Source organism: Heloderma suspectum, chromosome 4, assembly GCF_057233095.1.
Source record: "Heloderma suspectum isolate Gila_16-S chromosome 4, 16-S_ref, whole genome shotgun sequence".
Lineage (NCBI taxonomy): Eukaryota > Metazoa > Chordata > Lepidosauria > Squamata > Helodermatidae > Heloderma > Heloderma suspectum.
Genome location: NC_139461.1, coordinates 312629511 through 312644904, shown reverse-complemented (window position 1 = coordinate 312644904; position 15394 = coordinate 312629511). Strand labels below are relative to the sequence as shown.

Sequence of the window (15394 nt, the reverse complement as noted above, 5' to 3'; positions counted from 1 at the left end):
CTCTCTTGGCATTACAGGGTACATCAGTCAGATCACGGAAATACAGTAAGGCTACAAGACTGCAACTCGTTGTGACTTTCCTCTGCGGAGATAATTATGGAAACTCAAGAGAGGGCTTGTCAATTGTTTTGCATATTTGCAATGTGAAATGATATTATGATATCACATAAATTCCCTTACATTTTTCACCCACTTTAAATTGAATTTCAAAATTCCCAGAAACAAATGCCAGATCAAATGTAAATGATGTTTACATTCTGACAAGTGAATCTCCAAGGGATTTCATAACTCACATTGTTGAACTGGAGAATACCTGCTGTCCTGGGTTTCTTTTTATGGGATGTTTAGAAATGAATCTTACATCTCCATATGTTGTGGTTTTAAACTTCAATTGTTTCCATGGATTAAAAAGCAAAGGAAGTCATCAATTTATAAAGCATCAATGGCAACTCTAGGATACATGTGTGCACCTTAGCAAATTTATAAAAGCATCCCCAAAATTGATAGCCAGTCAGGTGTCAGAAAACAGGGGCTATTCCTGGGAAATTGGGACCACTAGAGCATATACCAGCTGTGTGAAGTAGTCCTCTGAAAATCCATAAGGCAAAGGATGGTTCCAGCAAAGGCTTTTATCATGGTACCACCCTGCCTTATTCACTGAATGTTACAGGGGAGAGGGGAGGCTGTCAAACATCGTCTTCCACTTGACCTTTTTTGTCTCCCAAATGTTTCAAAAAGCCAAATTTGGGGGACCTTACAACTGTCTTAAACACTGCAGTCTGAGCCAAAAAATCAGCATGAAAAGAACTTGCTCTAGGGGTAATTGAGATGAAGCTAAACTCAGTTCTGATGAGAGTACATGTGACTGTTTTGGCAGGGTGGCCAGCTGGGTGAATGCTTTGATACACCTCTTGGCGCATATCATGACCTCTCACAGCTGACTGACCCCTGGAAGCCCGCAAGCCATCCATTCAGCCTGCAGGTGGTGGGCTGCTAGTCCTCAACAAATACTGCAGTGTTCACCAAACCAGTCACCCCCATCTCTGAAAGGTCAACTTGTGATGGCTTCAGCGTGATGGCAAAATAGGAAGAGACTCGAGAAGAAAAGCTCCCAGCTCTCCACTGATCACCAGGCTGGAAAACTGTGCCTCCTCCCCCACCCTGCTCCTCCCATAAGTGTATTCCCAAAGGGCCCCACTCACCCACCTGCACACTGCTCCTGCCCTGGCAAACCCCAGTCCTGTATGCATCTTGGTGCCCAGCAGCCAGCTTTTCCCAGCACAAGTGACATGCCCCCTGCTCCAAGATCTCTATCACTCCTGAAATGGCGTCAGCTCTTGATGCTATCCTCAGCATTCAAAAGACACCCGCCCATCCGAATTCAGTCATTCATTGTCACTTCAAAAACAAAGAGAAGCTGCAGAGATAATTGGAGCCCCTGTTGCTGCAGGCTACGGAACATTTTAAAAAGAGGAACACAAAGAAATATCAGGTTTCTCCAGGACTCTCTCTTGAACTATGTCATGCAGGACTCAGTTCTCAGTGCCACTAGCCCAGGCTGGCTAGCTGCCGGCTAAGGGGATCAAGGGAAGCAGCTGCTCGTACAACAGTGAGCCAAGATAAGGGCGGCCTCTTGTATGACGGAACTTGTGCCCTAAATCTTCCTGTTCTTTTCCCTCGAAACAACTATTCTAGACAGTAAGAAAGCGTCTGCTTTGCTCCTGCTCATGCAGTGGGACTAGGCTGTCCTAGACCATCCTAGCTCATCCACAACACTGCCCCGGCTTCCTGGCTCTCCCACATTCATCTTCCTTTCCCAAAACATGTATTCTCCCTTCCCAAGTCCCCCATTGAACCTCAGGACCAAGCAATCTCCAGCCTTTGAATTAACGTCTGGTTGACCTGCTCTCAACCCTCGTGACTGAAACACAGCAGTTTCTCATATAAGTTGATCCTGACCAAAACAAATTCTCCACACACAAATATTTGCAAATGGAAAAGATGTGCAACAATATGTCACAAGGCCAAAAAAAAACAACCCATAGCTTTGCACGAAGGATCTAGAGGCACAAGCAGAGAAGAATCTTCCACATAGACAAAAATCAAGGAAAAACATTTAAAATTTGGCCTCTGACCCCCTGGTTGATCAGTAAGAAAGAGCCACTGCTGGAGACCAAATGCTGGACTAGGTAGACCTGAGTCTGTTCAGCAAGGCAATCCGCATGTTCTTATAAAAAGTGTTTTCCGGCAATGTCAGAGCTGGGGGAAAGGGAGCAAAACTGACCCAGCACAATCTGGGCTTCCTTCGCTTGTTGCTGTTCTTGTTCCAAAGCCACAGGTGTAATTCCCCCACCCCACCCCACCCAGCAACGGGGGGAGGGGGAGGGGGGCCCTGAGCCTTCAGATAGGTGGACAGAAGAGGAAATTTCAGCCGAAGCCACTTTTCTTGCCCCTACAGCTCAGTGACCTGTGCCTGCCCAAATCCCTTTTCCTTCACTATTCGAAGGTACAAAATCCCACTCCCTGCTCTCATGGGGGCAGCCAGCCGCCTGGCAAGCCGCACTTCTGAGGAACGATTTGGACCCGGTCTCCTGTGCCCAGAGCCGACATCCTCTATGTATGGCAAAGCAAGCACCCACAAAGGACAATACTGATGCCTCACTCCTTTAAAAAAATATCAGCTCTGCACACAGCCCCTTCGCTGCCCTCCCCGCAGGAGTGCGCAGGTGAGTCCTCCTCCTCCAGCCACATGTCTGAGCGCAACAAGCAGGTTTTCCACAGCCAAGCCAGTGACGAGCTCTGTTACCAACCAACCCAGAATCAGACGCAGGACATCTCAGCGGCTGTGGCGATATCCATCAGGTGGCTGTTGCCAAGCTCGAGGGATCAAAGTCCCCTTTATTTAGAGCGGGACTGTTGTGGCTAATGAAAAGCCAGCATGCGCCACACTGAATAGGGAACAGCGTCAGTTCTGCGCCATTCATTCCAAAGCCATTCAATGCATTACAATGCCGCACACCCAGCCAGTCACGGCACATTAAAAGTACCAGGGCCAAAGCAGACGTGACATTCAAAATCTGTGATCAGATCTCCCCCTGCCCCCATTTCTTTTCTGAATACTTCGGGCAGCCACACAGGGCTCAGGAGTGGTGCGGAGGGGAAGAGGGATTTAAGCCTTTGGTGCCTTCATTATGCCTGTGTGTGCGCGCGCGCGTGTATTCTCCAGCGGGGCTAACAGCAAGCTGGGGGGATACGATTTAACTTAGTTGCACACCACCACAACCTTGATCAAAACTGGAGCGTCCTCATAGCTGCTTTAAAGCTAAAAACGGAAAAGTCGGGAGATCTTCTCCCACAGCATACAGTATACGCCTGCTTACTGCTTCCGTGTGTTTCAGAAGGAGGAGGAAACCCATTAGGAGGCAATTGGGCCATTGGATGACAAGGGAGTTAAAGAAGTACTAAAGGAGGATCAAGAGATGGCACAGAAGCTACATTAAACGTTTCAAAAGGTCAGCTAGAGTGTATACGGCACGTCAGGAAAGGTACCACCAAGTCCAAGAGTTCCCAGGATGGTTAATAAGTAGTGTTATTTCTAGTTTGGGCAAGAAAACAGACATCTTGCTCAAACTAGAACAAGAAGGGACACAAAGTTGCAGGAAGGGCATGCAAGTAGTCAGCAAGGAATGCAGAAAAGGATTTTGAGGAGCAAAAAGTGACAGGCCAGGAAAGGGGTTGTGGTGGATGGCTCAATCAAAATGTTGCACAGCTGCTGTGGGCAGCTGCTGTGATAGAGGCAAACTCCATGTTAGGCATAATTAGAAAAACAATTGAAGATAAAACTGCCGCTATCATGTTGCCCTTATACAAATCTGTGGTGAGACCACGCTTGGAAAATTGTGTTCTGCTCTAGACGCCTCACCTCAAAAAGGGTATTGTAGTTGGAAAAGGTGAAGAAAAGGGCAACCAAAATGATCAAAGGTTATCAAGTCTGGGACTGTTTCACTTAGAAAAAGGGTGATGGGGGCAGTGGTGAGAGAGATGTATGAAGTTATGCATGGCGTGCAGAATGTGGCTCAGGGCGTGGTTTTCGCCCTCTCTCACAATATTAGACGCCAGTGGGGTCATCCCATGAAGCCAAATGGTGTCAGGATAGATCAAGAGGAAGTACTTCTTCACGCAGCGCATAGTTGAACCGTGGAATTCTCTACCGTAAGATGGAGTGACAGCCACGTGTCAAGAGCCTGCGCTTGCCAGGGCTAGCGTTTCAGCTTTCCATTTGCAGGGCCCAAGAGGGCCTTGGCACCTCGTTTTGCAGTATCTACTCAAGGCCTTCTGCGTTACGGCAGCCTCTGAATATGGCCTCATGCAGGCAGGGGTGTACACTATGTGGTACAGCAAATGATGGGGGCCAGACTGATAGACTTCTTGATGTTCCCCTTGGAAGGTCTCCAGTGATGGCGGACAATCTTCCCCCAAAGACATCTTCGTCTTACCCACCCTGACTAGCCGCCCCCTGCCTGCAATGTGCAGCCACAGGGAAATACAGCACATGCCCTGGGTGCGCTCTGATGTGCACAGCGGTCAGAGGGGAGCCTAAAAGAATATGCCCTTTGTGAGCACACCTAGGTGCCAAAACCACCTGTACCTGGAAGCACCATCCATTCAGCTGATGTCAGTGGACTCCTCCATTATCAAAGGCTTCCCACTCTCTCCTGGAGAGGGAACAAACCCCAACCATACACCCAGAGTGGAGAACCTCAGGCCCAGGGGCCCAATCCACCCTGCCTTCAAGCTAAGAGCTTCAAGCTGAAATATTCTGGTATTTCTGGCCCAGCCCCTTTCACCTTCGACTGGAACGTGGCCCCAGAGAGTTTCTCCGAAACAGAACTCCGCCCTCGGGCTGAAAGAGGTCCAACGGCCCTGCTGCACACTTTCCATATTGCATTTATTTTCATGCCCCAGACACATCCCTCTGTCTAATGCCAGTTCCTGGACTCTGGAAAGGGAACACATGGAGAGTGAAGTCCAGAAGGGCTTCCAGTTGCTCCCAGTCTGCCTAAGCCGGCCCCCTTCCAAGGACAGCGCCTCTGCCTCTCTTCCCAGCAGCTCGGCGTGGCCTCCGCTCATTCCTTGGTGTACACAGCATGCTTGCGCATCATGTAGCTCTTCAGGGTGGGCTTGATGAGTAAACCCGTGAGAGCCGACCACCTCCGGGTCTTCTTGGTGCTCCGCTGCTCCGTGGCGGCCTGCGCCTGCTGCGACTCGGCCAGGATGTCGGGTACGTGAGGGTGAACCATCGGACAGAGGTCTGTGTACTGGATACAGTGATAGATTCGGGGCTGTAGGGAGCACACACAGGCAGCCTTGTTCAACAAACCACAGTGTTCACTCCGATTTCGAACCCACTCCACGCCCAGGCCTCGTGGTGGGCCAGGTTTAAGAAAGGCCAGTGAAGCCAGCCGCAAACAAGCTGCAAGCAGGCCCCATCAGTGCCTTCTGGTGCCTCACCCTCCCCAGGGTCACATTTCAGCAGGGGCTGCCAGCTGTTCCTGGGCCATCAAGATTGATTACATGTTACTTATTATTCAAGTTTATATACCACTTTCCACAAAGGCATCAAAACGGTGAACATGAAATACAATGGCATAAAAGCAGCAATAAATGTAGCAGCAAAAGCAGCACCACACAAATTCATCAGCAATAACCCGGCATGCTCTGCTGTGTGCTGCAAACCCTAGCCGGCCGCGCCACACCTCAGGGCCAGCCTGTGCAAAGAGGTGGGTTTCAAGGGGACGTCTGAACATCAGAACGGGGAGCCTGCCTCATGCCAGCTGGCACGGTGTTGGAGGGGGTGGGTGCTACAGCACTAAATGCCCCGCGGCAAGTGCCCTGAGGAGAGCGTCGGGAGCATGGAGCACCCCCAGAAGGGTCCCTCTGATGATTGCAGAGACTGGGCAGGGGCATCGGGAGTGAGGCGCCCCCCAAGGTAGCCTGGACCCAAGTTGCTCAGAGCGTTACGTGCCCCTCTTCGAGGAGCCACATATGCAGTCACATGTATGGATTCTGTGCCTACCCAGTGCCTCATTTCAGAACTTTCAGGGCAAGGGTGTGCAACCTTTTTACCGCAACGGCCGGATGCAGGGAGGGGTGGCATGTCAGAGGCCACGTGCTGGTGGCAAGCATGGCTGGAGGCGGAAGTGGGCTGAGCCGGGGCTGGCAGTAGGGATGGATGGACTGTGCAAAACCCGCTCTGTGTTTCGTCGGATTGTCAGGTGCCTGTTGTCCCGTCGTCCGCTCACACAGATGCAGATTATTTTTTCGTCATGCGGAAAAATATGGAAATAATTACATAAGAGGTTCCATAACCATTTACATAATTTACCTTAGTACGTAACATTTAGCATATTGTTCCCCATTCCATCCCACTTTTCCTCAGCAGGAACTTGTGTATTTTCCTACAAATAAATATGTGCAAATTTCGGGAAAGTTAAAAAAAACATCCAAAAATCCATGGGCTCTGCACGGCCTGAGGGGGTCACTCCGGAGCAGATTCCACAGGTTGGATTCTTAGAAATCTGAGCTTATTTTAGACCGGCTCAAATTTCTCCAGCATCCCTTGCTGGCATTCCCCTCTCTCTCGCATGCACGTGCACACGCACACAACTACAGACAGGAGGGACTGGCGGGAAAGATGGGTAAAACCACATTTGAGGTCGAAACTTGAAACCACCTTGGGCTAAAATGGAAATGTCAGGGTGCAGCACATCAGACATGGAGAGTCAGGACATAGTACACAAAATGTGAGTGCTCTCTGGGCTGATGTGAGCCACCAAGGAGGCTACTTCATGTTTTAGGAGAGGTTCCCAAGTAGCAAAATGCTCAAATGGATTAGTCATGAGTTGAGCCAGGACAATGGAAAGACTCCAGTTTGGGAGGGATGGAGAAGCAGGAAGGTGAAGGTTTGGCAGCCCCTTTATAAAAGGTCTTGCCAATGGGTGAGGAAAAAATGAAAAATTGTCTACTAGACTGTGGGAAGCCAAAGCAGCAGCTACGTAAACTTTAACAGATGAGATTGTGCAGTTTTAAGGGAGAACAGGAAAATAAGAATCTCCAGTCTCAGAGAAGTCCTTCTATCAAATCTATGTTCCATTGCATACTGTAGGAACGTGGGACCATTTTGTAGCACAAGAGGCCTGTGTCGTTGGTTTACAGGAGGCCTCCAAGAAAGTGAGACAAGATGGATGCTCTACACCATCAGCAAGAGGCTCAGGAACTCGGGATGGAGCACGTTTCCTCAGTCTTGAGACAGGAGGTCCATCACATTTGGCAGTTGGAAATTATCCTGGCTGGAGAGGGAGAACAGGGTTGCAAGCCAAGGTTGTCTCAGCCACCATGGAACGAGCAAAACGCAGTCCACCCTCTCTTGTTCAATCTTGGCTACTGTCCTAATTGTGAGTGGCACTGGTGGGAATGTCCAGCTATAGAAGAAGGCATCCTCCAAGGCCTCATCTCCCACTCCTGCATGTGGCATTGCTTGAGGTAGCAAACACATGGATTGATGGTGTCTCCCATCAGCAAAAGAGGCTCCAAGCCACCCATGAGGCTAGCATCCAGTTCTGCAAGCAGGTTGCTCATCAGCTGAACAAATCCACTAGAGAGTTGTCATCCCAGGACAGGTAGACTCCTAAAGATGTCACACAGCGAAGCACACACTGGTCAAAAAGCTGGACAGTGAGGGAGAGCAGGGTTCCAGATCTCGTCCCATCTGATTTATTGATCCAGAATATGGTGGAACACGTTGTTGCTGGCCCCTGGACCACCCTTCCGTAGAGAGAGCATTCAAACACCTGGAAGGCTTTTGTAATTGTTAGATCTTTGAGCATGTTGATATGCAGTCATAACTCCACTGATGAATTGGGCGGAATAGCAAATACCCTGGAAGACAGAAACAGGATTCAAAGTGATCTGGATAGACTGGAGCGCTGGGCTGAAAACAACAGAATGACATTTAATAGGGATACATGCCAAGTTCTGCACCTAGGAAAAAGAAACCAAATGCATAGTTACAAGATGGGGGATACTTGCCTCAACAATACCACAAGCGAGAAGGATCTTGGAATTGTTGTAAATCACAAGCTGAATATGAGCCAACAATGTGATGTGGCTGCAAAAAAGGCAAATGCTCTTTTGAGCTGCATTAATAGAAGCATCGCTTCCAAATCCTGGGAAGTACTAGTTCCCCTCTACTCAGCACTGGTTAGGCCTCATCTGGAGTACTGTGTCCAGTTCTGGGCACCGCACTTGAAGAAGGATGCAGACAAGCTGGAGAGGGTTCAGAGAAGGGCAATGAAGATGATCAGCGGACCGGAAACAAAGTCCTATGAAGAGAGACTGAAAGAGCTGGGCATGTTTAGCCTTGAGAAGAGAAGACCAAGGGGAGATATGATAGCGCTCTTCAAGTACTTGAAAGGGTGTCATAGAGAGAAAGGCCAGGATCTCTTCTCGATCATCCCAGAGTGCAGGACACAGAATAATGGGCTCAAGTGACAGGAAGCCAGATTCCGGCTGAACATCAGGAGAAACTTCCTGACTGTTAGAGCAATACGACAATGGAACCAGTTACCTAGGGAGGTGGTGGGCTCTCCCACACTGGAGGCATTCAAGACGAGGCTGGACAGCCATCTGTCAGGGATGCAAAGCATTGAACTTTGGGTCCCTGCAATGCGTCCCCTAGCCAATTCTGGATACATTGCGGGTTGACTATGACCAAGGGTGATAGTGGAAAGAACCTGATCTCATGAAGTAGGTTAGCTGGAGAGGCCAACTAGCAAAGCAAGTGATGGTCGTGGCAGGTTGTGCCCCATGTCCTGGAGATCTCAGGGTGGCTGAAAGAGGTGCCTTGCACACAGCTGCACATGAGGAGTGACAGCTGTGGTTGCCATCGGTCCCAAAAGCCTTTGGATTTGAGACACCAGATGGTCAGTACTGAGACCAATCTTGGTAGCGAGGCCAGGAAGAACTTTGGCCCAGCTTGCTAATAAATAAGCACATCCATCTTCAGCATCAAGGGAGGCTCCAGTGAATTTGAATGGTGGGTTGGTACCAGGCAAGACCTCTCCACATTCACACAGAGTCCTAAGCTGTCAAGGAGCAGCAGCATGAAAGCCAGATGAGCTACAAGCTGGTCGCAACTGAGGCCAACCAGTAGCCAGTTGTCTTATGTGCAGGAATACTGTCATGGCCTGCAGGCAGAGAAGTGCAGCAATAATGGCCCTGCATTTGGGAAACAACTAAGGAGCCAAGGCTAGTCCAAGCAAGAGACCCCTGAGCTGGTACCATCTGTTCCCCAAGAGTGAAGCATCGTTGAGGTTGATGGATGTGAGCTGGAGAAGTGGCGTAACATTGGCGAGATTCACCATGGGAATTCCCTGGGCCTCGTGAAGGTGTTTTCATCCTAAGGGTCCAGAACTTGACAGAAACCCCCACCTTGGGAATGGGGAGGGGCCATAAAATACGTTGAGTGGAAGTCTTGGAATTTGGACCCTATGGGTACTGGTTCCACTGCTCCCTTTTGGAGGAGTGTCAAGATCTCCTCTAAAGGAGGAGAGGAGTTGGTGGAGCAAAAGACCCCATCTGGAGGAAGACAGATGTGCTCCACCATATGCCCCATTCAGATGCTGTTAAGCACCCAGTGGTCAGCAGTGACAGCATGCCATGTGTCTGAAAAGTCCCACAGCAGCGTATCAAACACTGGTGGGCAGATGTCCTGAGTGACAACAAGGCAGGAGACAAAACTGGCATTTGGAGAGCTCTGCCCCCTTAAATGGCTGGACCAGAACTTTCCAGTTGAGAAATATCTCTTGGCAGAGTATGAAGATATATCATGGGATGTCTGAACTGCTGATGAGCATAATGTAAGAAGATTGGATGAGGACCTGGTTGAAGAAATGTGACTTTCATTTTAATAAGAACTTAGCTAATTTCCAATACATGAACTGAAACAGTTATCCTTCAGTATTTGCGCATCTCCAAATGTTGTAATGTAGTTCTCCAGTCGAAAAATCCATCCAAAGGTGTGTATATTAGGGGAAAGTGTGCACAAATATATTATTTATCTATTTTCTTGGGGGGAAATGTACAAAAATGCATTATATTAGAAAAAAACTGCTTGCAAAAATGTGTATATTAGGAAAAATGCATTACAATGTGCAGATTAAGAGAAATTCACATGAAAGTATGTACAAATGTTCACACAGGGGGGTTTAAAAAAAAAGCAAACTGATGGAGAAATGGGACAAAACAAACTCAGTGCACAATCCTATGCACATTTAGACAGGAAAAAATCCCCCCCAAAATGTTGTAGGACTTTTTCTGTTTAATTAGGCATACAATTATGCCTTTAAGATTGGAAAACTGAGAAAATGAGAAGAACCTAAATGGACAGATCCATCACCTCTAAGAATGAGGTCTCTTAGATGCCCCCTGCTGGCCTCCGAGCACCGGGCACCAAGCAGTGTTGCCCAATATTTGCACGGCGTCCAGCATGTCCTCCATCTCCTGCCAAAGGGGAGATCCTCCGTCCTGGTCTTCACCTCCTGCATCAGCCCTGGGGAGTCCAGCAAAGTCCCGTGACCCCATCAGCACTTCGCCAGGTGTTGTAACCTGTGCATTTGCTGCTTCACCAGTCAAGGCATTTCCTGACGAAATCTTCTGGCCGGTTCCTCTCATCATCCTCTGGGAAGCGGTCAAAGAAGGAGGAAGGTTTCTCCCATAAGAAAGGCTGGTATCTGCCTTCACGATCAGTCGGAGCAGAACAGCTTTGCTGGTATGGCTTAGTCAGCGCAGCCTCCACCATGACGGAGTTAGGCACAGGCTGTTTAAACGGAAAATCACACCTGCCCTTCCAAACCTCATAAGCACAGCTTCTCTAGCCATTTGGATGCTGCAGGTCTGGTGGGTGGCTTATCCCAGGAAGCCTGTATCACCTGCAGAAGTGCTGGCATCCTGGATTGCAGCTGGAGCAGTGCCACCTGCCTGCACCAGCTGAAAGGTCAAATCCTTGACAGGAGATGGAAGCTGCAGGTTTCAAGTCCAGGTACGGTGATCATGCACAGGAGCTGTTCTGAATAAGCTTGAGTGTCTTCCACGGGAGAAAACAGAACGTGATTCCACAACGTTCATGTCTGGAAAGGAGACGGAAGCCAATATGGATGACGCTGACCTGGTTCGAATGACACAGCTGGGTCATAATAGGTTATTTAACCCACAGTGAGCTGGAGGGGGGTGCCGGGCACACGTGGCCACAATTTTGGTTATGCAACCCCTTATCGGGGTGATTGGGGGTTGTGCTGTGTCATGTGAACCCAGCCATCGTGGGATATTCGAGGGTTAAACAAGCCTAGTATAACTCTTAATTAATAGCAGGGTTATGCAACGGTTGTTTAACCCTCAAATAACCCATGATGGCTGGATTCACATGACACAGCACAACCTTCAATCACCCCAATAGCGGGGTGCATATTCAAAATGGTGGCTGCATACAGTGCAGCTCATCGAGGGTATGTGCCAGATGTGGGGCGAACTGGTCCTCTGACTCCAAAACAGACAGATATTGTTGAGCCCCTGAGGAGAGAGTGACCTTGGTTTCTGCCAGTTTGAGTGGCGGCACGGTGCTACTAATGACAGGTCCAGACAGCATGGCCCCTGTAAGGTCCATGGCTGACACTGTTGCGGGATGGTGACCGGAGGAGGGTGGCAATGAGGCAGGGTGATTACAGCAACAGTGTTCCCTAGTTGACTATGACCGTGGCAAAGATCTTTGAGATCCAGGTGAGGGACAAGTATGACAAAGTGAACAGGAGTTGCGAAGGGAGTCCCTGGCCTCAGACACGAGGTGACCAGTGGCCCAGGACGAGCGGGCTCCCTGATTTCCCCCTCCAAGAGAGGTCCGCCACCATAGGTGGAGCCTGATACGCGCTCACTCCAGGACCAAGTGCAGGCGAGTCAAACGAGGCCCATGATACTGAGGGCTCTACAGGCCAAAACAAGCTCTCTGGATAACATCTTGGCTCACTCTCTTGAGGAACTGGTTAGTCTGATCAGTGACTATTTTACTGTGTTTTTATCGTTACATTTTATGTTGTTATCGTTTCTGTAAACTGCCTTGATAGCCCTCTGGAAAGCAGCATATAAATTTACATAATGAAATTAAAAATAAACCGATATTGGTACCCTTTCACTCCTGGCACACACCAAGGCCTGGATTGTGAGGGACGGAATGGACCTGCCCTATGGGTGTGTTCTCCCCGTGTGTTCTCCCATTTTGCTTCACAACTACTGTTTTAAATCCATGTGGAAATTATGCAAATTTAATGGACAGACTGATCAGTCGGCAGCCTGCATGAACAGCCCAACGGCAGAGAGCAAAACAGGCAGATGCCAGACCCCCGCTGAAGTGGCCCCACACGAGACATGGTAGGCAAGCAACGCACTTTGCTCCTGCGGTTGCCGCTGGAGTCCAGCTCCGGCCAGGAGCCGTGGGACGGCCCCTCCCCCCCAGCCCCCGCTCGGCTGGCTGACCTGATCCTTGCAAGCCACGCAGGCCTTCATCTCCGGGAGCTGCTTTAGCAAGGGCCGGGGCACCTTCTGCTTGTAGGCCCGGCCCAGGATGTCACTCTTCTGCGCTCGTTGGGATACAGAGCAGAGAGACAGATCAGCAGGGCCTGTGTCCCTCTGGGCTCCGGCCCCCAGGTCTGTCCCTCTCCCCGCCGCCCCTCATGCCTGCAATGGCCTCCAAGATGTTAGTGCAGGGGTGGGGAGCCGCAGGCCATGGGGCCAAGTCCAGCCCTCCCGGGCTTTTGTGCAGTTCTTTCCGCACTCTAAGGGGTCGAAATGCCCCTCCTGAGGCTTCGCTGCTGGCAGCAAGGGCTTGAGCTAGCGCACGCTGGTATTTGCCCTCGGCCCCGCCCACCCCTGGGGTGCTGCCCCCGAGAGCTTCTCTGACTTGGAATTCCACCCTCGGGCTGAAGGAGGCCCCCCACCCCTGCAGCAGCGTGATGCTGACTTCCTTCCGATCCCCCCTCCCGCCTCTTTTCCAGCAGACGCCAGGGACTGGGTTTGCTCACCTCCCTGCCCTCGCTTTCTTTGCCTCTTCCCAAGCACAGTCTAAATGGAGGCGGCGAGCTCCGCAGGGCAGGTACCTGCCTTTTGCCTACATTGCTCTGTCAAGTTCCATTTGCAGAGGAATAACCACAACAGGCACCTCGCCACACAAGAACAGGCGCGCCGGCTATTCCCACGGGCACCTTCCCAGACACTGCAGGGGCGGCGGCAGCCCCGCTCTGTGTTGTTCCACCACTGGAAGTGTGGAGGGCAGAGATGCAGCAGCCAGGTCACACCGTGTCCTGGCGCTGGGGCTGGGAAGCACCCTCCCCAGGGAGGCCGCCTGGTCCCATCGTTCCTTCCATGCCAGGAGGCAGGAAAGGCTGTTTTATCGCCAGTGCTTCCAGACGGAGGGCTCCTGGCCCCACCAGTCAGAAGGCACCCGTGCCGCTATTCTGTCTTCCCTCCTTCACGGATTTCAGTGGTAACAAAACAGATGGAAGAAGTGATGGGAAAACACGGGAGGGTTAAAGAGGGAAGGCGACGACATCGGAACACCTCCTGCCCCACCCCTCTCCACCATTCCATTCAGCAATGGAAGCAAAATTCAGCAAAATTCCATGAATGGATCAGAGCCATTGCGCCAGAAAAGCCTCCTCTGGAAGCACCCTCTGGCTTCTGGCGCCAGACTTGTCAACGGCAGTGCTGCATTGTCTGGCTTTACCTCTTTGTTGTTTTAAATTCAATTGCATTGATTGATGTTTAAAAATGTGTTCGCTGCTCTGATTATATTTTCAATAGAAATCTGGGGTAAAAATGTTCTGGGGTAAAAATGTTCTGGGGTAAAAATGTTCTGGGGTAAAAATGTTCTGGGGTAAAAATGTTCTGGGGTAAAAATGTTCTGGGCTGCGAATACACACACACACGCGTACGTACGTACATATCCTCCTCACCCCCCTGCTTGCCTCCCGCCTCCTCCTAGAAGCATGGGGCCGCTGCTCACCTGCTTCCCAGACTCTTCCCACTTCTGGAAGGCAGCCTCAATCTGTTCATCGGTGAAATGGGCCATCCGGGTCTCTTTCTGGATCAGTTCCTGCATCCGGCTGGCAGCATCCCCGCTGACGGATGGCTTCACGTGCAAGAAGTCCATCAGCAAGGACTGCTGCCTCTTCTGCTGGCTCAGCGACTGGATGATGCTGCGGGTGCTCCTGGGCACGGAAGAACAAGGGGCGGGGAATGCAGTGGGCCAGGCAAAGCACCGCCTCCCCTGCTCGGGGTTTTGGGGAAGGGGGGAGCGGGCGTGGCTACGAGCCCTCATGCGGAAACGACGCGTGGATTTCCCTGAGGAGCCTCACCCCGCTTCAGCTAAGCAGCAGCACCGCTCCTGCTTCAAGGGTCACCGCGCACCAGTCCCATTGAGTGTCGGAGAAGACACCCCTGGACCTGCCCGGCCTGAATCCTGGCCCACACTGCCCTGGGCTCTGGGGGGATCCCATGCTATGGCATGCAAGCCCACTGCTCTGCACACCCTGTCTGCCTGTCCTCTGGCCCCTCCTGGCACAAAGCTCTCCATGCAAGGCTGCCATTCTTGCCCATTTTGCTCCTACAGGGCCTTTTTTGAAACACCCTCAACTTGGCCCTTTCCAGACTCTGTCACACCACGCCACTGAATTTCAGCAGTGTGGCAGCAGCAGCAGGATGTGGCTCCCCTGAGCAGGTCAAGGGGGTGGAAATTGGCCACCTGGACCCCCTTCCTGAAATTGCCCACCCCTGCTCTAAGCAGTTTAGGGCCTGAACAGTTAAAACCAACACCTTTTATTGAGGCCATAAAACATGTGGCAACCAGTGCCGACCTTTCGGTGTTGGGGTGATGGGATCACGATACCATGCGCCAGTTAGCAGCCTAGCTGCTGCATTTTACACCAAATGAAGTTTCTGGATGCTCTCCACTGGAAGCCCCAAGTACAGCACATGCAGTAGTCTAACCGTGATGTAACCAAGGCGTGGATAACTGTTGTCAGATCAAACTGATTCAGGACACAGCTGGAGAACTAAAGACAGCTGTACAAATGTGCTTCTCACCACCGCTGCCACCTGAAGATCCAGGGACAGTGTAGGATCTGGGAGCACAACCCATCCAGAGCAGGTTGTCCCCCGATCTCCAAGCCACGCTTTCCACTGAGCAACAGCACCTCCATCTTGCCTGGATTAATTATTTATTTATTTATTTCATAGACTCATAGAATAGTGGGGTTGGAAGGGGCCTATAAGACCATCGAGTCCAACCCCC

At 50.8% G+C, this 15394-nt stretch overlaps 1 protein-coding gene across 1 annotated transcript in view; it reads right to left on the bottom strand.

The window, feature by feature from the left end:
* Positions 1-5074: 5074 nt before the first annotated feature.
* The window catches only part of EFCAB8 (EF-hand calcium binding domain 8), a 91999-nt gene continuing 81679 nt past the window's right edge, over positions 5075-15394 (bottom strand). Inside the window, exons 28-30 of the mRNA XM_084851822.1 lie at positions 14108-14312; positions 12583-12681; positions 5075-5342 (exon numbers count right to left, since the gene is read on the bottom strand). Of these exons, the coding sequence (XP_084707948.1) occupies positions 5127-5342; positions 12583-12681; positions 14108-14312 (520 nt within the window). The 3' untranslated portion in view covers positions 5075-5126. The remainder of the gene's footprint in view (positions 5343-12582; positions 12682-14107; positions 14313-15394) is intronic.